This window comes from Stomoxys calcitrans, chromosome 2 (genome assembly GCF_963082655.1).
Source record: "Stomoxys calcitrans chromosome 2, idStoCalc2.1, whole genome shotgun sequence".
Taxonomy (NCBI): domain Eukaryota; kingdom Metazoa; phylum Arthropoda; class Insecta; order Diptera; family Muscidae; genus Stomoxys; species Stomoxys calcitrans.
The window spans coordinates 159,836,195-159,860,087 of NC_081553.1; the positions used below are offsets into that span (position 1 = coordinate 159,836,195).

At 41.6% G+C, this 23,893-nt stretch overlaps 1 protein-coding gene and 1 long non-coding RNA gene across 3 annotated transcripts; one reads left to right on the forward strand and one right to left on the reverse strand.

Moving 5' to 3' along the window:
• Positions 1–14: 14 nt before the first annotated feature.
• On the reverse strand, positions 15–21,921 carry LOC131995357 (uncharacterized). 2 transcript variants are annotated; one of them, XM_059364017.1, is made up of 4 exons: positions 21,759–21,921; positions 21,493–21,643; positions 8,966–9,207; positions 15–993 (listed from the first exon to the last, which is right to left on the reverse strand). In XM_059364017.1, the coding sequence occupies exons 2-4, from the start codon at positions 21,581–21,583 to the stop codon at positions 784–786; spliced, it is 543 nt and encodes a 180-aa protein (XP_059220000.1). In that variant the 5' UTR covers positions 21,584–21,643; positions 21,759–21,921; the 3' UTR covers positions 15–783. The 2 variants fall into 2 exon arrangements, with proteins under 2 accessions (XP_059220000.1, XP_059220001.1); XM_059364018.1 differs by lacking the exon at positions 21,759–21,921 and having other exon boundaries at positions 21,493–21,734.
• LOC131995359 (uncharacterized) lies at positions 6,618–8,523 on the forward strand. Its single transcript, XR_009397409.1, has 2 exons — positions 6,618–7,131; positions 7,200–8,523. It is a non-coding gene; the product is annotated as an uncharacterized LOC131995359 (long non-coding RNA).
• Positions 21,922–23,893: the final 1,972 nt, after the last annotated feature.

A 23,893-nucleotide genomic window follows, 5' to 3' on the forward strand; every position in this document is an offset into this window, starting at 1 on the left:
AAACACTTTATACACAAAGTAGCATGTTTTTTTTTATTAACAGATTTAGAAAACAAAAAGGATTTAATTCAAAGGGTTGGGCGCAAATGATTAGAATAATACATCCAAAAAGTAAAAAAATTAAACAAAAAATGAATAAAAAACATAAACGTCACAGTAAGGGAAGCATATTATGAGAGATTTGCATTCGCAATAATTCGGATATTCCAACAATAGAAATACACATTGGTCGGTTGCACGCTTAAGTGTTGCATATGCCACTTCTTCGATTTGGTTACATTTAAAGCATATGGAGCACATTGATCACTGAATTTATTGCAAACTAGAGAGGGTATCGACCCAGAACTGTGCATTGTCTACGGTGAGATCCTATCTTCAAAAAGGAAATCACGAATAAAACTGATCACACTTCAAAAGAATTGTAGTTTACACTGTAAGGAATATGTCGTTGCAATAATAGTTACCGGATAATTGCAGCAAGTTTAAGTTAAGTTTATATTTTTTGGAAAATTGCTGCAAAAACTGAGCATGTCACCGGCATTGCCTTATTAAGACAAAAACAAAAATAGCGTAGGGAACACTTAAGCTGTCCACCGACTACATATCACAAAATTTACTTAAATTAACAAGGAATACATATACAAACTTTGTAATCTTTCTAAGAACAAACAATTTACATAATGAAAAGAAGAATGGATGAAACCTAAAAATGTTCATGAAGATCTCCAAATCAAAAGAAAATAAATGTAAAAGTTTTTATATCATTTTGGAAAAATGGGACGGCTATTTTAATAGCATAAGAGTAACAAATCCAAATAACCATATAAAGACGTTCATAGTAAAAGATCTGCTGGATGTGTTACATAAATCTCCACGGCAGTAGCAATGTGTTTTGGAAGAAGCGGATATTGAATCACCACTTAGCTCCTTACAGCCTTCTTCGTAGACCTCTTGCACGGAATGTTCTTGGTTCCAACGTCCATTACTGAACACCTGTAAAGTTAAAAAACAAAAATTTAAGGTTTTATAAATTGAAAATGTGTAAAACTTATAATAAACGTAAGTGGTCAAGCTGGAAAGGAGTCGTTCGAAGTTAGTGGATTTTTGTAATGAAACCCAACGAATAAATGGTGTCGGACTTCTTTTGTTGCCATAGGCAAAGCTAGCCTTTCTATCATACAATGTCCAAGAAACCGTTATGCAAAACTTCAGCCAAATCAGATAAGAATTGCGACCTCTAGAGGATCACGAAGTCATGAAATGATTTATCCCATTTACAATCCCTAACAACCTACATCGATACGAGGCATTAGTGCAAAATTGCAAACGAATTGATTTATTCGTTTAGACGCTAAAGTGATTTCCACAGACGGATAGGGCGACGGACAGGTGGCTAGATCGACTTAAGATGTCATTACGATCAAAAATATATACAGTGGCAAGCAAAACCAAGTGGATGTTCCACGTTTTGCATTTCCTCCGAATATAAAAAATCAAATAAATTTTTATAGTCGAATACTTATTGAATTATCACGTTTTAAAAAAAATTATTATAAATAAAAAAAGTAAAAGAAAAGTTCCCACAAAAAATCGTAAACAAAATTGCCACATGCCCTCAAATTTGCACTTTAAGAATTATTTTAGAAAATTTTTTCTTTTTGGTACTTTATTTATGAACTTTTATCTTTATACCTTCCACCGAAAGATGGTGCTACATTCATTTTGTCATTTCGTTTGCGCCACATCGAAATGTAGAAGATGGGCTACATTAGACTATATCTTGATATTGCCCCCATATAGACCGATCTGCCGATTTATTATCCGATTTCGCTGAAATTTGACACAGAGACTTATGTGGCTTTTCGACATCCTTGTCTAATATGGTTTAGAGCGGTATATATTTGGATATATGTAGCTGCCAAAAAAAAACAATATTGAACCATAGTTGGACAGGGACTTGTATTTTTTTACCACCCAATAATGTCCGTGCCGAATTTGGTCCAAATCGGACCATATTTCCAATATTGAACCAAAGTTGGACAGGGACTTGAATTTTTTATACCACCCAATGTCCGTGCCGAATTTGGTCCAAATCGGACCATATTTCGATATAGCTATTATGGGTGCTTAAATAACGCATTTTCACCGAATTATGATGATGATCCAAAGGTCAGCCCGGCCGACCTTAATGCCTTTTAACTTGTTTAGGTATAAGTTAGCATGTGTTGACATATCTTTCATCTATATCAGAGTTATTTTGTGAAGAAAGAAAGAATTTTAAAGAAATAGAAGAATCCTTTGATGCCAAGTTGTACACATTGGCGGTATGCATTGACATCGAAGGGGCGTTTAAAAATGTGCGACATATTGGGCATTCCCAATAACATTGCCCTGCTTTCGCGGCTAACAGACACCGGTACTGAGGTGGGAACACAATACCAGACATGAACCAACTTGGGGGCGTGGTATGGAAAACAATTAGGTATTTTTTAAGCAGCACGGAATTCCTGACTTAAATTTTCTTAAATTTTTCGAGTTTACTTTTTTGTATTTAGAGCGCACAACAAACCGATTACTGGCTTAGGTGTATGTCCATAGTTGCATGGAGCCGATAAATATACGCACGCTCTTTTTAACCTGACCTAACATATTTACACAGTTGTTGTTGTTGTAGCAATTTATTGTGTTCTATCTTTCGTCTGCTTGATTCTGTTGAGTGTCAAGACTCAGGAACTCTGCGACTAAGATGGGCCTGGCCGGGCAGTTAAACAGGTGACGTGTATCGTGCGGTCCCTGGTTACAATCGGGACATACATCTTGCACGTCGGCATCAATCGTAGCTCTGTGGTATTTACACAGTAATTTAAGTTTGCATTAGGTAAAATGTGGTTTTACCGACTAGAGACATGTTTTAGCGCCAATGCTGAATGGTAAAAATTTTAAAAATATTGTTATAAGCTATTTCCGCCTTAAGCTTCGAGTTTTTGAAGAGATCAAATAAACTAAATGTAATACAACTGTATGCTATAGCATAATCACATGTTTAATATTTGTACTTTTTGGGTTTGTGGATGTGGACAGTATACTGCGCTAAAAATAGTTTCTCCTGAAAAATATGAGTATAGCGACCATATAACACAAAATATGTAGCCTTATAATGTTTTGTTAAAATTTTGCAAGACTAGAGGCTTACGCCTAAGAAACAATTAAAAAAATCTCGTAGAAAATTGCGAATGGTTGTTATTGTAGCAGTTTAATTTGTTCTATCCTTCCATTTACATTTTTTTTCCAAAAATAATGACCTATTTACAAAACAAAGTAATATTTATTTTAATTGACTGCCGCCGACTAGACTTTCCTCTTTGTTTTGATTCTAATTCGCTTATTGATACTGGCAACGCTGTAAAAAATGGTAGCAAACTTCGATTGAATGCCGTGATCCGAATATGTTTTCGAATCGACAATTTGTTTGAAACAAAAATGAATATGTTATGGAATGTCATGGTTAGGCCCTTTTACATTAAATGTATACATTATTACATGTATACATTATTTATTTATTTATTTATTTCATTTCATGCAATGCGAAGCCATCAGGCCTATAAATAATCACACTATGCATAAGACGTACTTTTTCTAACATAAGTTAAAAAACTACTCAATTAAAAATAAAAAACTCAAAAACTTAGAAAATGGAAAAAAATATTTAACCTATTTAACACTTTCTGAATCTAGATAAAACTAAATAACAAATAAAAAACAAATTACTAAAAATTATAAGCAGCAACTGATTAAAAAAAATCCTACTCAAAAAAGATCAACGTAATAAATTAAAAAAAATGATTAAAGCATAATAAAAATAGTAATACTTAAACCAAAATATACAAAAAAAAAAAATCCCAATAATACTTTTGGCTTTGAAAACAAATTATCAAGAATTATAAATAAAAGAGCTTGAAAAAAAAATAATTAAAAAATATCACTTAACAAAAAAAAAGATTTAAACAAAATGGAAAAAAATAAGTAATACTAAAATCAAAAAATAAATAAATTACCAATAATACGCACGATAAAAACATTCCGTTAAAGTTGTTGGCAATTTGACACAAAAATTAAAAGCGCTGAAAGTGTAGACGAAGACGATTTGATAAAGATCTTGTTGACAAACTGAAATTCTTTAAATCCGTAGGCAAGGAGTTGTACAAACGTGCAACCCTTACAAAAAAAGTACTACTCAAAAAATTATCTACCCTCGGAAGAACCAACTGATTAGTTCTGGTAGAATGACAAAAATTAAATTCATTAACAAGAAAAATTGGAGACCGACATTTCAATAACTTAAAGAGAAACAAAAGCAAACGATAATTAACATACGACGGGAAATCACAACCGAGAAAACGACACACATAGGGAGTTATATGAACACGACGACCTACACCGTAAACAAAACGAATCATATTGTTAAAAGCGACCTGAATACGATGCATGCTCCCTTGCGACGCACTTGAGTACACCTCCAGACAATATAAAATGGCCGGCAAAACTAATGCATGCGCCAAACGCTCCCTCACAAAGAGCGGTAAATATAAACTCGTGGTATACAGGCTTCTTAAAGAAAAGTTAACCTTAGACACCACGGAACTAACGTGCCGATCAAACCGAAGCCTGTCATCCAGCTGAACACCAAGACAATCAATGCTTTGCACAAATTCAATATCTACATTATTATATCTAACACTAACATGATTGTGACAGCCCGAAGATAAAAAAAGGGCTTTAGTTTTAGAAGCGTTAACACTGAACCTATTCTCCGCCATCCACTCACGTAACGACTCCATCGCAAAATTAATTTTCGTCTGAAAAACATTCAAAAATCGATTATCACCCTTAAAAAGCAATTGGATGTCATCAGCATATGCAAATGGAGTGCACCAACAATCCAGACGAGAAAAAACATCATTGACAAATAACACAAAAAGAAGTGGACCTAATACTGAACCCTGAGGAACACCGCTTCTTACAGAAAGAACACTGCTACATTTACCATCAACACAAACAAACTGGCTCCTACCTGTAAGATACGAGCATAACAATGTACATGCACTGGTCGAAAACTTATAAACGGACTTTAATTTACTAAGAAGAAGGCCAAAATCCACTCTGTCAAATGCCTTTTCCAAATCTAAAGACAATAGCACGCAAAAACGTGTTCCACCCATGTTTGACCGGATAGAATCTGTCAAACCCAATAACAATGAGGCTGTACTTCTACCTCGCCTAAATCCACACTGGGCATGACAAATAAAACGATTACTTTCCAAATAGCCAGACATTTGACATTTAATAACATGCTCGACAATCTTAGAACAAATAGGTAAAATAGAAATCGGACGGAACTCCTTCAGAGCGTGACAAGACTGTTTTTTCCCAACGGGCACTATTTTGGCTAATTTCCAATCGGACGGAAAATAAGAAGTTAACAAAATAGAATTTACAAGATGTAACAGATGACAAGACACAAGAGGATAGACTTTCTTAAGAAATTTTAATGAGAAACCATCTACACCTGCTGCATTGGACTTAATGGCAGAAAAAGCCTTATCCAACTCCCACAACTCCACCCGTTGAAAAGCAAAACCACTATAGTCATACTCCCCGAGAGAACTACTTTGGGAGTCCAATTGGTTTTTATTAAAGGTCGTATTCAAATCCTCCACATTCAAATCACAATCATACGACTTGCAACTGCCAAGTCCATTGGATTTTAACAACGACCATAACTGCTTTGTGCTTTTATTGCCCTCAAACTGCAGTACATTCGCTTCCCTTCTAACCTTTCTTATAACAGATTTGGCTTTATTCCTGGCTCTACAATAAATTCGCCACTTAACATTGGATCTATTCTCCAAGAAAGATTTAAAAGCCAAATCTCGAAGCGATAGATGATATGAAATGAGGGGATTGCTAAACCAATCCTCACTCCTAGCCCTTATCACCCTTTTTTTTATAGGAAACGCATTATGGATAGACCCAAGACAGCTACTAAAACTACTACATTGAAAATCAACGTCACTAGTGGAATACAAAGCGGAAAAATCAGTAGACGAAACAATTTCCTGCAAATCATCACAACTCAAAGCATTATAATCAACATATTCAAAAAACTGCAAAACATTAAGGACTGAAACGTTAAGGGACACGAAAATAAACGCATGATCCGATATACTGGGACAAACAACCTGGTTAGAAACACAGACACAACTACGATCACTTACAAGAACAAAGTCAAGTAAAGAAGTAGAATTATGTACATCACTAAAATGAGTAGGTATAGAGTTGTGGACAATTGAAACATTAAGCCGCCTACAACTTTCGCGCACACTATAAGAAGACGACAGATCAAAAAGATTATTATTGAAATCTCCCAAAATTATGACGTCAGAGTATCTCACCAAAACATCAGCAACTTCACTTTCAAATGCCCGAAAATCTCCCCGCGGAAGATATACAACACCAACAAGAACATTTCTAGAACCAAGTAAAAGTTCTACAAACAAACATTCAACAATCCCATATTGACTACCACTATTAACAACTTTGTACTTAATAGACTTAGAGACAAACAAAGCAACGCCCCCACCTCTCACACATGGACGATCATTTCTGCAACAAGAATATCCCGAAATTTCAAATCGACTAGACGGTATACTTGGTTTTAGCCAAGTTTCGGAAACACCTACTACACTTAACAAACTGTCAACAACAACATTTCTTATTTCGTTAATTTTAGATGACCTCTCAGAGAGGTTAAAACTGCGGCAATTAAAATGCCCTACACTTAAATTATCACTATAAGCACACAATGAGGAGCGAAAAAACGAATTATCGCACGTAATATTACCTAAGTTGCAAGTATTCATAACTAATGACGCTATAAGGGCTCAATGAAAAATTAATTGCTAATACAAAAAAAAAAAAAAATACAAAATAATAAAAATAAAAGGCTAGTACGCACGGGATCCATTGGTAACGGTGCTAGCCACATCTCCATTAGCGTTGCTTGACTCAGCACTTCCAAATAATTGATCACATTCAGTCGCACTCACTGTTTTAACGTCACCATTCAGAAACGTAAGGCACACCTTGGGAATATCTCCATTAATTAAGACGTATCTCAATATTCGCTTTTGTGACCGCAGCTTACGGCATTTAAAAACAAGGTTAGAGGCAGGTGCGGTAAGATGATCATTTAAATACACACGGGAATCAACCTCGCCACCAATTACATCGTTTAGTCTGATCGAGTTAAGCCTAGAATAGTTCGCCATAATCAAATCCCTGGTATGAACGGAATTGAACTTGACCAGCACCATCCTACCACCGGAAATATAACAGCAATGATTAATATCACTGGGGGCAACCTGCACTCCGCACAAGCGGGCAATCTGTATCACTGGCTCACGCAGATTTGTAATTGATCTCGGCATGCCACTTATAAGAATATCCGCGCGATTGAGACGTCTTTGCTGAACCAAATTAAACTGCTCCAATTGCCGTATCCTCTCACACAGCCTAGCATCAACATTGGCAATATTTTGCTGACAAACAAGAACATCCGATTTGACTTTCTGAATTGAAGCAATAAACTCACTTCGAAAGGAAGCAACAACACCATCCACCATTGTTTGAAAATCCTGCAAACATTTCTGCATCTGCTCATCAAATTTTTGTTTCATGGACTCAACAAAGTCATCAAAAAGCCCACGAATACAACTAAGACGATCATCTGCTGCTTGCTCAGATGGGTCAACACGTATACTCTGCAAACCAGTAAGGAGACCAAGCGTACCACTCTGAGAATGCACGGCGTCAACAGAATTAGATTGACTGCTATTGAATGATGTTGTCCCCAAAACGCTGGAATTACCGACACCACTGGAACGCGCATCACCGGCACTATCTTTAGCAAATTGACTGCTATTGGGTAATGCACCCCTAAAAACGGTGGAGTTAGCAACACAACTGGAACGCGCAGAATTGACTTTATCACCAATGCACTTCTTACAGGTGAACTGCAACGACTTGTTTGTTTTTATTTCATTACTAGAAATATTGACGCACTTAGTGTGGAAATAATTGGGGCAGCCAGAACACCCAATGCTGTAAACACCACGAGTGATGATTTTACCACAAACAGGACACTTCCAGCTTTTAGGAATAGCATGTTTAACAGGTGAAGGAACCATGATTCAAAGGCGAACAATGGCAAAACAAATCAAATGAAATGCCGGGAAAACTAGGCAACACACAGCAACAACAACAAGAGCGCAGAGCGACGGGAGCAAAAAACCACGAAATAAATGTGGTATCCAAGTACGAGATGCAATTAGCTTATTAGGCAGATGACAGCAGCGCAAAAATTTCGTAGATCGGAATACGATACACTACTTTATTTTAATATTTAATTAATTTTTCACGGAGCTCAATAAAAACACTTAGCTTCTCATGATTATCGATTATCGATTATTCTTGCCTATTTCAAGAATTATCGTCTCTAGAAGTCTATGCCAAATTACAAAATGATCCTATCTGTACTTTAATGACAAATTAAAATGGACAGACGTACGCGCATGGCTAATAGTTGGTGTTATATACAAATTTTATAATGAACGACTCTAGCAGACCTAACAAATACCAACTACTGTATTCACAAAACTTCCATTATGTTAAATAGGTTCATTTGACAGTTTTGTAAAATAAAAATCTATGGAATAAACCTATTTCAAAGTGAATACCGATTTAAATACACATAGGAAATTAATTACGTCCCGAGTATATCAATATCAAACCGGGCCGTCCGTCCGACCAAATCCAAGCGAAATTTATTGAAGAATATATAACGAATATTAACAATTTAAAAAGGTAGATCACGGATTATTTTAAATTCTATGTAGCTGAAACTTACCTGTTTAGTATCCTTTTGAGGGGCACAACCTCTAGTGACAGTCTCTTGATTTTGACCATTTTGTAAATGCAAAGTTGAGATTGTTTTTAGGCACATAGTAGAATATTTGCAATCAACAATATATTCATCAGATTCGTAAAATTTTGAGCACATAGGTGTTACAATTGTTAAGTTTTTGGTATAGGAATATGTCTTCTCCAGTATTACAGCACATTTATAACATTTGATAGCGCTAACTTGTTCTGGAAATAAAAATTGAATATATTTTTATTTATAACCAATACATTATGACTCATAATTTTAAACGGTTCTTAAAAAGGGGCTATGTATTAGCCCCTATTACATATCGCTAGAGGCATACCAACGGATTCAAGTTCCCCTGGAATGTGTAAGGTAGTTTCTAGTCTCGCAAGCTCTCTGGCAAGCCTCTGTGGCCGTTCGGGTAATCTTCTGGACCAGTACTAATTCTTTAGAATACACAGCCCATCTGGTCGTCTAGTTTGAGTCAACCCATATAGAGTCTATGTAACTTTTATTACCAGCGATATTGTGGTTCCAATCGGTCCTATCAGAAATAGTAGTACAATACCTTTTATCAAAAACCGGCTCAGGCAATGTGTAATCCACACTGCCTGGATTTTTTTCGGGTATTGTATCAACGATAACACAATTTCCGTAGGCGCCGCATGAACAGCTCCCTTATCCTCACACCAGTGGTCGCAGCAATTTCTCTAGCCACAATGTCCAGACGGATTAAGTGCAGCAAGTTCAGTGCATAGGATTGTTCGTCCTCAAGGCGAGTGTGAATCCGGCTGAGTATTGAATAGTAGATGCACTTTAAAAGCGCCGTCCACCACACCACAGTACCATATGGCATTATCAATCCCATGGCAACCGTTTATACGCAACGGATTGACCCGATGGAATCCTCATAGGCAAGGCCGGCAGCCACAGTGTACGTGTTTGTCTTTTTTCGTCATGGGAGAGGCACATCCCGGAGTGCCTTCTCCGCACGGTTCTGGTCCGTGCCGGGATTGAAAAGAACCCCGGACTCGGTTCTTTTCGGTTTGCCAGAAACGCCTTTATCATCTGTCGGTGTCGTGAGGTGTAACCGGTGCATGGAGTGGGTACATTTCCGATCGTGCTCTGGCCTCACTTCACTACGGGAGTATAGTCATACTGGTTATGTCGCAAGGTGCCTGGTTGAATATAGCCAGCAGTGGGTCACAAGCGTCGTCGTCGTCCTTACCTTCTGCGTCCTCGTCGTCGGACTATGTGACCCCCCGACTTCTCCCGTACGGCTATTCAGGCAACGGCAGCATTCCAGCCCAAATATTGCCAAGCCAGTGCCGGGAAGTCTATCGTTTTTGCAGTTAAACTACAACGGATTTCGTGGCAAGATCGATGAGATTGTGGACTTTATGAATCGGAAGACCATGTTGGTCGCAGCGATCCAAGAGACAAAGCTGACCAACACCTGCAGCTTGCACAGTTGTCACGGTTACAATGTGCTACGTAAGGATGGCTCAAGGAATGGAGGTGGGGGATTGGCCTTCGTAATACACCATTCCGTGCAATATAGACCTATCTCGCCTGCGCATGGCGCTAGTGACTCCTACATGGAATGCATGGGGATAGCAGTCAGGTCTGGTACTGCCGAGATAGAGCTATACAACGTGTACATAACGCCGGTTGGCAGCTGTGTCCCGTTTAATTGCCAGGCTAACAACCCCGACATTAGTGGGTTGCTATCTGGCCATAATCATCTGGTTCTAGGGGACTTTAATGAGCATCATACGTCATGGCATTCTCCCATAGGTAACGACCAGCGTGGCATAGCTTTGGCAGAGCAGATTGAAAGCTCCACGTTTTGCACGGTGAATGAGAATCCCCTCACTAGGATTACGAGAAGGTGCAGCAGCTCGCCAGACATCTCCATTGCATCCCCTGATCTCCTGAGAGACGTATCGTGGCAAGCCGTCATCTCTTTGGGGTCAGACCACCTCCCCATAATTCTCACCATCGACCGACCACCCGACTTCAATAACCTCTGAGCGCCGGACGTTTATCAATCATAAGAAGGCCGATTGGGCTGGTTTCATAGAATATACCAATCGCCGCTTTAGTCAACTGCCACTGCAGAGTGATCCCGCTACTGAAGCCTGGAAAAGACCCGAGTTTGGGGGAGTCGTACAGACCGATCTCCCTTCTCTCACCAGTGGCAAAGACGCTTGAGCCATTACTCCCCCCGAGCCTCGTAGAAGAATTTCCATTCGCCGAGCATCAACATGGATTTCGAAGACTGCACAGCACAACAACAGCTTTGCATGCAATCACCGCACACATTTGCCTTGGCTTCAATCAACCCAGGCCATGTGATAGGACGGTCCTCGTGGCACTGGACCTATCGAAGGCATTCGACACGGTCAGCCATGCCAAATTATTTGAGGACATCGCCAACACGTCCCTCCAGCCAGGCCTGAAACGATGGGTCGCGAATTATCTGTGTGGTCGCCAGTCATTTGTGGAATTTAGGGATAAGAAGTCGAAGCACCGTAGACTGAAACAGCGAGTTCCCCAAGGTGGTGTGATATCTCCGGCACTGTTTAACCTATACCTATCCTCCATTCCACCCCCTCCGGACGGCATAGAGATCGTATCATATACAGACGATTGTACGATCATGGTATCAGGCCCCCCAACCATTGATGACATCTCCGATAGGTTGAACGTCTACCTCAACGAACTTGCCTCATATTTCGCTGCAAGAAATCTGAAGATATCCGCCACCAAACCTTCAGCCATATTATTCACTACAAATACGCGTCAGGTGAATGCTGAGGTGACTGTGATGGTTGATGGAGAAATAATTCCGACCATCAAGTGTCCAAAAAATACTTGGCGTCACATTTGATAGCTCTTACACATTCTCCCCACATGCCACAGCAATGTGCGATAAAGTCAAAAGTAGCAACAAGGTTCTCAAGTCACTTGCCGGCAGCACTTGGGGTGCAGACAAAGAAACCTTGTTGACCACGTACAAAGCAATTGGCCGGTCTGTGGTAATTTATGCAGTGCCAGTGTGGTCTCGTCAACTTTGTGACAAGCAGTGGAATAATATTCAGATCTGTCAGAATGCCGCCCTCCGAACTGCGATGGGCTGTCTCCTCAGCTCTTATATGGACCACCTCCATCAAGAGACAAAGATCATACCAGTGCGAAGACATAACTACATGCTGTCTAAGCAATACCTTTTGGACTGTTATCGCAGAGACCATTCAAATCATCATCTTGTGGATAGGTATCCACCGCCCAGAAGCCTTGATTGATCTACATGATCTAGGGCATGAGGTTCAGCGCTACAAGAGAGAACCTCCAGATCAAGCAGTTCTAAACAACATTCATGCAGACACTGTAGCAGATGCGGTAATCGGCTACCGAGTGATTGTAGTCCTTGGAGAATGACCGCCTCCCATTGCACCTGAAGAAATCGACCTCCCCCGGCAAACCAGAGTAGTTCAGACTCAATTACGTTCCGGCAGATGCAGCCGCCTCAATTCCTACAGAGCTAGGATTGATGCCGACGTGCAAGATGTATATCCCGATTGTAACCAGGGACCGCACGATACACGTCACCTGTTTAACTGCCCGGCCAGACCTACTCGACTCAGACCCAGATCCCTGTGGACGCACCCCATCTTAGTTGCAGAGTTCCTGGGTCTTGACACTCAAAAGGATCAAACAGACGAGAGATAGAACACAATAAACTGCTACAGCAACAACAACAACATATAGCATTATAGTTTTAACAGTACATACCCAGTCCATGGCAAGCGGTTTCAATCCACCAACTTTTCCAATAGCTCTATTGCAGTTGTATAGAGCAAGAGTTGATTTACTTCCCCTTTCCAAAGTGTTGGATTTGAATTTCAATGTATTTTACGCTTTCCTATGTAATTTACGCTTTCAGTAAATTGTAAATTCCATGTTTCCAAGAAGACAGGTGCCACTCCTGCTGAAAAGAACTACTTCTGTCTTGCATGGATTTACGCCTAGACCACTTTTGGTAGTACACTTCGCTGTCGCACATAGAGCTTCCTGAAGTATATCTCAACGTGTGCTGAGAAACTTTCCCCTAACCGCAATAGCCACGTCATCAGCATCCGTGACCACTTGTATACCTTTTTCTTCCAGTGATATATTTTTAATGGCTATAATCCAGAGCAGAGGAGATATTACAACTTGAGGAGTTCCTCTGCTAAGCCACCTTTTTAGATCTACAGAACCAAGTCTGACGTAATGCATCTTTTGGTAAATTATTAATAAACTTTCTTACGGCAGTGTTGATGCCTGGAAACCCCAGCTCCTTCATGTTATTGTTGTTTTAGCAATATGTTATCTATTGAGGCCGCAGCCCTTGTACCAGGTACGTAGAACCGGCTGCAATGGTACTGCCAGCTCCTTTTCATGATTTACGTCGGTTTTACATAATTGAAAGCTCCTTCAATATCAAGGAATGCTACCATTGTATATTTCTTGACAGCGAGAGAGTAATCTATGTAGGCGACTAGGGCGTGTAGGGCTGCTGTTTCAGTGGACTTGTCCTTAAGGTGCACCCTGTGACTTTTCTAAAGCATTCAACATAAAGGATGACAAACTAATTGGACGAAAATCGTTCTCTTTCGTGTAGTAAGGTATTCTTGCTATTGGAATGAAAATTACCTTCGTGTCCCTCCATCACACAGGTATATACGCCATACTGATACAAGCAGCGTATATCTCCCTAAGGCGAGGAGCCAGTTTATCGGACATAGTTTGCAATTCAACCGAAACTTTTTATGGACCAAAGGATTTTTGACTCAGACTCAATTTCCTCAATAACCCTTGATGAATGCATATCAGTGACAATCTCTTCTGGTGCCACGTTTGCTTACTATGAATTGTCCATGCATTCTCTGACTTCTGAATATGTCCCGTAATAGGTTTCGAGGATACTGGAGGATGCATCGCAGCCTATACAGCTGCGATGCATCCTCCACGGAGCTGCAGAATTCCACCCATGTTTGAGCCTTTTTCTGCTTGCCCTTGTTTTGAGCCTTTTTCTGCTTGCCCTTGTTTTGAGCCTTTTTCTGCTTTCCCTTGTTTTGAGCCTTTTCTGCTTGCCCTTGTATTTCATAGCCCATTTTCAATCCCAATTGTGGTGCCCATGTGGCTTTCGCCCTGTTGAAGAGTTTTCTGCAGGCCTTCCTTAGACCTACCAGTTCCGTGATTCACCATGGGGGTCGCTGTTTGCCTCTTGTCTTGGCACTAGGATATGCTGACACGAGCGAGTCATTCAGGGCCTTCATTATCCGCTCATGAATTATGAATATGCTCTCCGCAGTTTCCACTTCCTTCTCTGATATAGAAGGGATAGTGGTGCCGAATGTTTGCCGACATCTACCCCAGTCCGCTTTTCTTCTGTTTAGCAGTGGGACCACTTCTACAGTATTTTCTCGAATGCTGAAACTAATATAACGATGATCAGATATGCTGTGCTCATCCAACACTTCCCAGTCGCATATTCTTCCACTTACATCTTCCGATACAAAGGTAATATCTAGTACTTCCTGCCTGTTCCTGGTAATAATGGTCGGTTTATCCCCTTTATTAAAAATTGCCAGATTGCAACTTATAATATATTCAATAAGCAGCTCACCCCTGTCGTTGACATCCGAACTTCCCCATATCTGCTGATGCGCATTAGCATCAATTCATACATTGAGGCTCTTCTTCCCTACAGAAGCGGCTTCAACCAGCGACTTAAGGTTTGAAGGCGGCATCTCTGAATCGTGTGCCATATATAGGGAAGCCAGCCGGTAATGAGACTTGTTTATTTCAAGGCTGGCTGTTAATGAATCCTTAGTGCTACTCTTTGCAAGAATACAGGCTCTATGTCTCCCATTCCCCGTACCCTTGAGTAGTTTGAATCCCGGGATTCTGAGTCCACGAACCATTCCTCTACATACCCATGTTTCCTGAATAAGAACCACGTCAAATCACCCTACCATCAAGAGGACTTTTAGTGCTACCGAAGCGGCCTTACAATGGTGGAGATTTATCTGTAGAAACCGGATCGTAGTCAGGATTCCGAACTTCCACCACTGATGTGTTAGCCTCGTCCTTTGATTCCACCAGGAGTTCATCCTCACAAGATTCGTTAGATCTTGTCATGAAAAGGTTCCGTACGCATCCAGGGACAGGTGAGAAAGCTGTGGAACCACTCTTTCTCAGGACACTTGCGGTTTGTACGATTCCTCCTTAGATGCTTCACTAGCTGCTGCTGTCGAAGTACTTTCTGAGTTTTGTGCTTCCCTGCTGGGGGACACTTTGAGCCCAATGCAACTGGATGACCCACCCACACAGGGTTTGTCGGATCCCGATTCGATGCCATCCCCTCCTGTCTCGATTGTGCAGAAGGATTTTCAGTCTCCTGCAGTCCGCCATACTTTAGCGATGTGGTCGATAATTCCTCAGGCAAGTGTTCAGTGCTGAGTCGTCTCCTGTTCCCCAACCTCACCGCTTCTATAGACCTTCAGTTTCAACTTGTTGAATCCGTAGGACACCACCCCTTCAGACATGTTGAGGCCTGCGAGACAGCCGGAGTTTAGTACGAATACTGCACGAGTACGAGTACGAGTTTAGTACGAATACTGCAATCCCATGGCAGCCGGTTGTACGCACCGGATTGACCCGATGGAATCTTCATCGGCAAGGGCTGCCGCCTCAGTGTACGTGTTCGTCTTTTTTCGTCATGGGAGGGGCACATCCCGGAGTGCCTTCTCCGTATGCTTCTGGTCCGTGCCGGGATTGAAAAGAACCCCGGACCCTGGTTCTGTTCCGTTTGCCAAAACCGCCTTCATCATCGGTCAGTGTCGGTGAGGTGTAACCGGTGCTCGGAGTGGGTACATTTCCGTTCTTGCTCTGGCCTAACTTCGCTAATGGAGTATACTCATATTGGCTATGTCGCTAGGTGCTGTGCGAACATAGCCAGCAGTGGGTAACAAGCGTCGCCGTCGTCGCCTTCGGCGTCCTCGTCGTCGGACTATGTGACCCCCCGACCTCTCCCGTACGGCAATTTATGCAACGACAGCACCCTAGCCCTACTATTGCCAGGCCAGTGCCGGGAAGTGTATCGTTCTTGCAGTTAAACTGCAATGGACTGCGAGGCAAGATTGATGAGATTGTAGATTTTATGAGTCGGAAGAGCATATCGGTCGCAGCGATCCAGGAGACAAAGCTGACTAACACCTGCAGCTTGCACAGTTGTCACGGCTACAATGTGCTACGTAAGGATCGCTCAAGGAATGGAGGTGGAGGACTGGCCTTCGTTATTCACCATTCCGTGCAGTATAGACCTATCTCGCCTGCGCTTGACGCTAGTGACCCATACATGGAATGTATGGGGGTAGCAGTCAGGTCTGGTACTGCCGAGATAGAGATATACAACGTGTATATACCGCCGGTTGGTAGTTGTGTCCCGATTAATGGCCAGGCCTACAGCCCCGACATAAGTGGGTTGCTATCTGGCCATAGTCTTCTGGTTCTGGGGGATTTTAATGCACATCACTCGTCATGGCATTCTCCCCTAGGTAACGACCAGCGTGGCATAGCTTCGGCAGAGCAGATAGATAGCTCCACGTTTTGCACGGTGAATGAGGATGCCCCCACTAGGATTACGAGGAGGTGCAGCAGCTCGCCAGACATCTCAATCGCATCCCCTGATCTCCTGAGTGACGTATCCTGGCAAGCCGTCATCTCTTTGGGGTCAGACCACCTCCCCATAATCCTCATCATCGACCGACCACCAGACTTCATAACCTCTGAGCGCCGGACGTTCATCAATTACAAGAAGGTCAATTGGACTGGCTTCAGAGAGTATACCAATCGCCGCTTCAATGAACTGCCACCCCCCCTCTGATGTGCTTGTGGCCGAAAGGAAATTCCGAGACATCAACGCAGCAGCATCATCCGAGCCGATGAACAGCCATCACAATTTACCGTGGGCGAAGTTACGAATGTCATCCGTGGCGCGAAATCTTCCAAGGCGTTGGGCCCCGACGGAATCTCTACATTGATGCTGAAGAATCTGGATTTACCTGGAGTTGAGTACCTTACCACTGTCCTTAACCTGTCATTGAACACTCTTATAGTTCCCGATGTCTGGAAAATGGGCAGAGTGATCCCGCTACTGAAGCCTGGTAAAGACCCGAGTTTGGGGGAGTCGTACAGACCGATCTCCCTTCTCTCACCAGTGGCTAAGACGCTTGAGGCATTACTCCTCCCGAGCCTCGTAGGAGAATTTCCATTCGCCGAGCATCAACACGGATTTCGGAGACTGCACAGCACAACAACAGCTTTGCATGCCATCACCACACACATTTGCCGTGGCTCCAATCAACCCAGGCCATGTGATAGGACGGTTCTCGTGGCACTGGACCTATCGAAGGCATTCGACACGGTCAGCCATGCCAAATTATTTGAGGACATCGCCAACACGTCCCTCCAGCCAGGCCTGATACGTTGGGTCGCGAATTATCTGTGTGGCCGCCAGTCATTTGTGGAATTTAGGGATAAGAAGTCAAGACACCGTAGAGTGAAACAGGGAGTTCCCCAAGGTGGGGTGATATCTCCGGCTCTGTTTAACCTCTACCTATCCTCCATCCCACCTCCTCCAGACGGCATAGAGATCGTATCATATGCGGACGATTGTACGATCATGGCATCAGGCTCCCCACCCATTGATGACATCTGCGATAGGTTGAACGTCTACCTCAACGAGCTTGCCTCATATTTCGCTGCAAGAAATCTGAAGATATCCGCCACCAAATCTTCAGCCACACTGTTCACTACAAATACGCGTGAGGTGAATTCTGAGCTGACTGTGATGGTCGATGGAGAAATGATTCCGACCATCAAGTGTCCCAAAATACTTGGCGTCACATTTGACAGCTCCTACACTTTCTCCCCACATGCCACAGCAATCTGCAATAAAGTCAAAAGTAGAAACAAGGTCCTCAAGTCACTCGCTGGCAGCACTTGGGGTGCAGACAAAGAAACCTTGTTGACCACGTACAAAGCAATTGGCCGGTCTGTGGTAAGTTATGCAGTGCCAGTGTGGTCACGTCAACTTTGTGACACGCAGTGGAATAATATTCAGATCAGTCAGAATGCCGCCCCCCGAACTGCGACCATCAGAAGACAAAGATCCTACCAGTGCGAAGACATAACTACATGCTGTCTAAGCAATACCTTTTGGGCTGTTATCGCAGAAATCATCAAAATCATCATCTTGTGGATAGAAACCCACCGCCCAGAAGCCTTAAGGTAGATCTACACGATCTAGAGCGTGAGGTCCAGCGCTACAAGAGAGAACCTCTAGATTAAGCGGCATATCAAGCGGGTCTGAACAACATTCATGCAGACACGGTAGCAGACGCGTTAATTGGCTACCGGGTGAATGTAGTCCTTGGAGAACGACCGCCACCCATTGCACCCGAAGAAATCGACCACCCCCGGCAAACCAGAGTGGTTCTGGCTCAATTACGTTCCGGCAGATGCAGCCGCCTCAATTCCCACAGAGCTAGGATTGATGCCGACGTGCAAGATGTATGTCCCGATTGTAACCAGGGACCGCACGATACACGTCACCTGTTTAACTGCCCGGTCAGACCCACTCGACTCAGACCCAGATCCCTGTCGACGCACCCCATCTTAGTCGCGGAGTTCCTGGGTCTTGACACTCAACAGAATGAAGCAGACGAAAGATAGTACACAATAAACTGCTACAACAACAACAACAACGAATACTGCATGTCTCCGGTCACCATCAGACTCATTGAATCTACCAATCTTCCCAAAGATTCCCCAACCTCACCGCTTCTATAGACCTTTAGTTTCAACTTGTTGAATCCGTAGGACTCAGCCGGAGTTTAGTACGAATACTGCATGTCTCCGGTCACCATCAGCTTCATCCAATCTACCAATCTTCCAGTCGGTGGTTGAAAGATTGAGATTACATTCCCTTAGTCTTCCAAGTATCGATTCAGGATCTGAGGGAATCCTTGGTATCCAAGCATGCGCCATTGGTCGAGAAGGAATATCTTTCTTCTTGACCAAATCTAGTGCTGCACCTGGGCAGGTCTCACCAATCTTTTTAGCACACAACGATACATTTCAATTGAGCGTTGATCCCCGAAGGAAATTAGTCTGTATTGGCCCCGATACCAGCCTACATCAATACAAACTGGAGGAGACCCAGGAAATTCCGCAAGAACATCTGAGTATACTGATAACAGTCCATTGACTATCGCGCTTTAATTATTCCCATCTATGCAGCTCTGTTCTTTTTCCTTGTCGACAACTGGCATCACTAACCCCAGCGACATTAGCAAAGGATCTTGAAACCATCTTACTATGTTGTTGTTGTTGTAGCAGTGTGTTGTACACTGAGGCGGCAGCCCTTGCCGATGAAGGACTTCATCGGGTCAATCCGGTACGTATAACCGGCTGCCTTGGGATTGTACTTACCCCCATCTTGTACCATCTTACTATTATTCTCCCTAGTTCTATTAGTTATGGGATGCCCTCCAGGTTACCGAGCCCAATTTAGGGAGTCTTAGAATCATTCGCACCAAGCCTCTCAATAAACCTGAGAGCGATCCGTCTTCTATTATTCCAACCTCTAAAAGAGCGTGTTGGTTTGCCGGCGAAGGCCGATGGCCTAGCCAAATTATAGACATGCGAAGAAAAAATAGGTTCGGCTTAACACTCGAACTAGGTGTCTTCGTCAAAAGCCCCTGCTGACCAGCTGTCTGTAGGCTAGAGGAGCCTGGAGCAGCCGTTCCAACAGTCAAGGTTTCAATAGCATAAAACATGCTACAGCCTACGATACTACCACCGCAGCTGTTAGGTCTTTGGAGTCCATTCTAAGCCTTCCTCCGGGCTCTAGATCTGCCGCTCCACTGGAAACAGACGCAGATCATCAACCGCCTAATGGATACCTCTATCGCATCTATCCTTGAGTGACATACATTTTCTTCCAAAAATTATGACCTATTACGAGTTACAGGAAAATTCTTGCGGAGCGAAACAACAAAACGTCCGATCCACTCTACGGTTCAAACAAGAATCTACAGATAGGGTTGTTGTTGTTGTAGCCACATTTTCATGTGGATGTGACGATCCTCGTCAAGCGCTTGTAGGTGAGCAAGCTCGTTCCGGTCCAAGGGACCGATCGCCGCGGATACATATGGCCATTGGTTATTTGAAGGCGCCAATAACCTGCCTTGTCATATCGAGTATCATAGGCACTCAGTATTTGTGCAAGAGCAGGTGCCGCCCAGCCTATCATTGAGTCTCTCCGCTCAATACCACAGAATGTCCGCGACTGCCGTTGCAGCCGGTATCTTGCAGCTAAGCTTCTCGTGCCAGCAACGAACACTACAGATATCGGATCTCAATGTTCCAGCCCGTGTGATGCTCACAGCTATCCCGTGCTGGCCTAGCTGTGCTGAGGATATGGAAAGAACATTTTTCCCAGATACTGGTTGTTGTTGTTGAAGCCACATTTGCATGTGGGGGTGGCGACCAATCGCAGCGGGAACATGATGGCCATTAGTTAAGTTTTAGCAGTGTGTTGTGCACTGAGGCGGCATCCCTTACCGTTGAAGGACTTTATCGGGTGAATCCTTTATACATTTAGCTTAAGTCGTTTTGCCTATATGTTGGTGATCAAATAGCGATTCTCTTAATGCTGCAAAAAACGTTTGTTGCCAAACGCCTTAAGCTCGATTTATTATTTTATATATTTATTTATAAAATTTATTATTCGAGAATCAAAACATCGAAATATTTACTACCAATCCTACAAAGAAAATATGAACATATTTGTGCGTCCATAGCAGTGTTTATAAACGAAGCTATTGAATTGAAATATGGCACAAAAAATTAAACAAAGCAAAGGAATTTCTCATATTTTTATTTTTTTCTCGCCTGGTTTTTAACCCTGGCATTCGGACATACAAATCTCTGCGCCATACGTTCCTTAATCGTCGTAAAATATAATTGTCATAAATGGGCTATCAAAGATTTTATATTTTGTATTTACAGACTTTTTTTTATTCTTAGTGAATACGACGGTAGAAATTTGGAGATCAGTGACGGCCCTGTTAAGTAAAAATGCTGAAACCAATGTAAATCTTATCTACAATTATGGCATGTATATAGTAATTTCCCACAAGAAATCGTTTTTGCGAAATACCTTCAATGCTCAAATCTCCATACAAAAAGAAGGCGGGTAAGGTTATTGGTAGGAAACATGAGGTAATTAGAATAAACAAATGTGTTATCAAAAGAAGGCAAACCCAATTAAAATTAACAGAATTTTAATAAAGATTCAAAATAATTTCTGTTCATTTATTCCTTCTCAGTTTGCCATTTTCGTACTTACATTTGTATACGTAGATTATTTCCTTCTACTATCTTACCTAAAGAGAATAATATGAATGCTGATAAGAGAAGCTTCGCCAAGAGGAAATTTGTAGTAATAAGCTTTGTTTTGAACACTTTTCTTAGCATTGTCACTTAACCAAACTACTTTTTTATAATGGATATCACAGATACGATGTATATTCACGACTAAAAGAAAGTAATTGAACGAGATTTTTTTTTTTTTGAAAAATTGGTAATGATTGTTAAGCACACGACAAAAATTGACAAAGAGATTGTTTATATAGGTATATTAAATATTGACCTTCTCTGCCACATATTTCAGTTTGTAACAAAAAATGATGATGGATTTTTTTTTATGTATTCTTTTTTATAAAAAGTTTTATAATATCCTCCAAAGTATAATAATTTCACATTTTCCACCTAATTAAACCAATGCTAGCAAACAAAACTAAGAAACTAAGGCTACCAGACAAAAATAATTAATAAAAGAGATGTCAACTGACAGTCGATAACTCACACCCATGGTAGATAACTGAAGGTATACTTGGCGGCCAGTATGGAATCGTGCATGATTGAATTAACAAGGTTGACTCACATGCCCAACAACCTAAACGGATTTAAAAAGGTGGTCTCACGCGAACAGCTGTTAACAGCCGGCCAGGTTTGACGGTATTAAGACGACAGATTTTTGATTGCACTCACTTTTTTGTTATCTTCTTTCTCGAATATGACCACCTTTTTAAATCCGCCTTGCACTTCCACTAATGTTGTTCTAATTGAAAGACCAAAAGCAAAACGCTTGCTTTCACAATCGTTATTATTGTACTTCGTACAGGTTTAATGCAATACAGGATTCACTAATAGAAGGTTAGGTCACATGCAAAACACAAAGTGGATAGGCCCCATAAACATCTTATTCAGTGAATCCTGAATGCAATAGGAAGGAACATCTTTTTATATATATTTTAGAAGTATATTTATTTATATTTATACACAAATTCTTTCTTATTTATGCATCCACATATAGCAAATTGTTTTCCACCCCGAGTAAGTACATGTGAGCAAGATCACTAACAAACACTTAGTTCCAATTAGAAGTTTGGCGATTTTTACATTTTTCATAAGAAAACGACGTGATTGATTTCCCTAGAAGAAAAAACAATTTATAGCGAAACGAACACTTTTTATCAATATTTTCCGCTAATTTTTTTATATGGAGTTTCATCGCGAAAATCGAATATAATAGTACCAACCTTAAGGTAGAACAACCGACTTGAGGTAAAATTACAGCTTCATTTGACAAGTTTTCTGTGCCTGAACACTGGCTGCTGCCTTGAATCTTAATTAAAAGTAAATTAAAATTGAACAAATTTAATAATTACTAATAAACAATATCTTTATTTTTTACTTACATCTATCTTTTTGATCCATTTTAGTGTTGGCTTTGGTATTTTCATGTAACAGCTGTTACGCGAACGACTTCCAATAAAAATTTGTGCAAATTTGCACGCTCTTTAAGAGGTTGGAATTATAGAAGGCGCATCGCTATTAGGTTTATTGAGAGGCTTGGTGCGAATGATCTTAAGAGTCTTACTGTTAGGGAGAGAGACTCCCAAAAATCAAGGGTTGGGCAAGCAGTCTTTCACCTTCTGGGAAGAATAAGGTTAAGCAACTGCTTTAAAAACACGTATCCGCTTTTACCTTAAACAATGAAAACGTTTTCGTAACCTACACTACGCAGCTTTCTTGGTCTCTGTACTTATTACAGACGATTCGTATCAAATTTCGCCAGCACAGCTTCCAGTCTACACAATTGACACAGAAAGGCCTGAAGTTTCAGTGGAGCGACGCCCCAGAGGAATCAATCGAGATACTAAAAGGATTGCTATGTACAGCCCCTCTTATGGCATACCCCGTTCCTGGCGAGAAAATGGTTTGGATACGGACGCCAGCGCATTGGGTTTCGGAGGTGTCTTTTCGCAGCAGGTCAACGGCCAAGAAAAGGTAATCGGATACTACAGCCGCACATTATCTAAGCCTGAAAGAAATTACTGCGTAACAAGAAGAAAGTTGCTGGCAGTTGTAGAAGCCAGCACTTTTTGTTAAGGTCTGACCATTCAGAACACCGATGGTTGGTCCAGTTCAAGAATCCAGAAGCTCAACTGGATCGTTGGATCAGGCGACTTCAAAGCTACGATTTCAACATCAAGCATAGAAAGGGTGGCAAACATGGCTGGTGTCCTGTCACGACGACCATGCAAGATTGAATGCAGACATTGCTCAAAGGCTGAATGTAAGAAAAGCATTATGGACATCAGACTACTGACGATTGAATCTGGTGAGGAGCAGCGAAAATATCCCATCCTGGACAAGATAATCTTGGCAAAGGAAAATTGCACCGAAAATACCTCTTATGAAATCATATTGGACCCAATG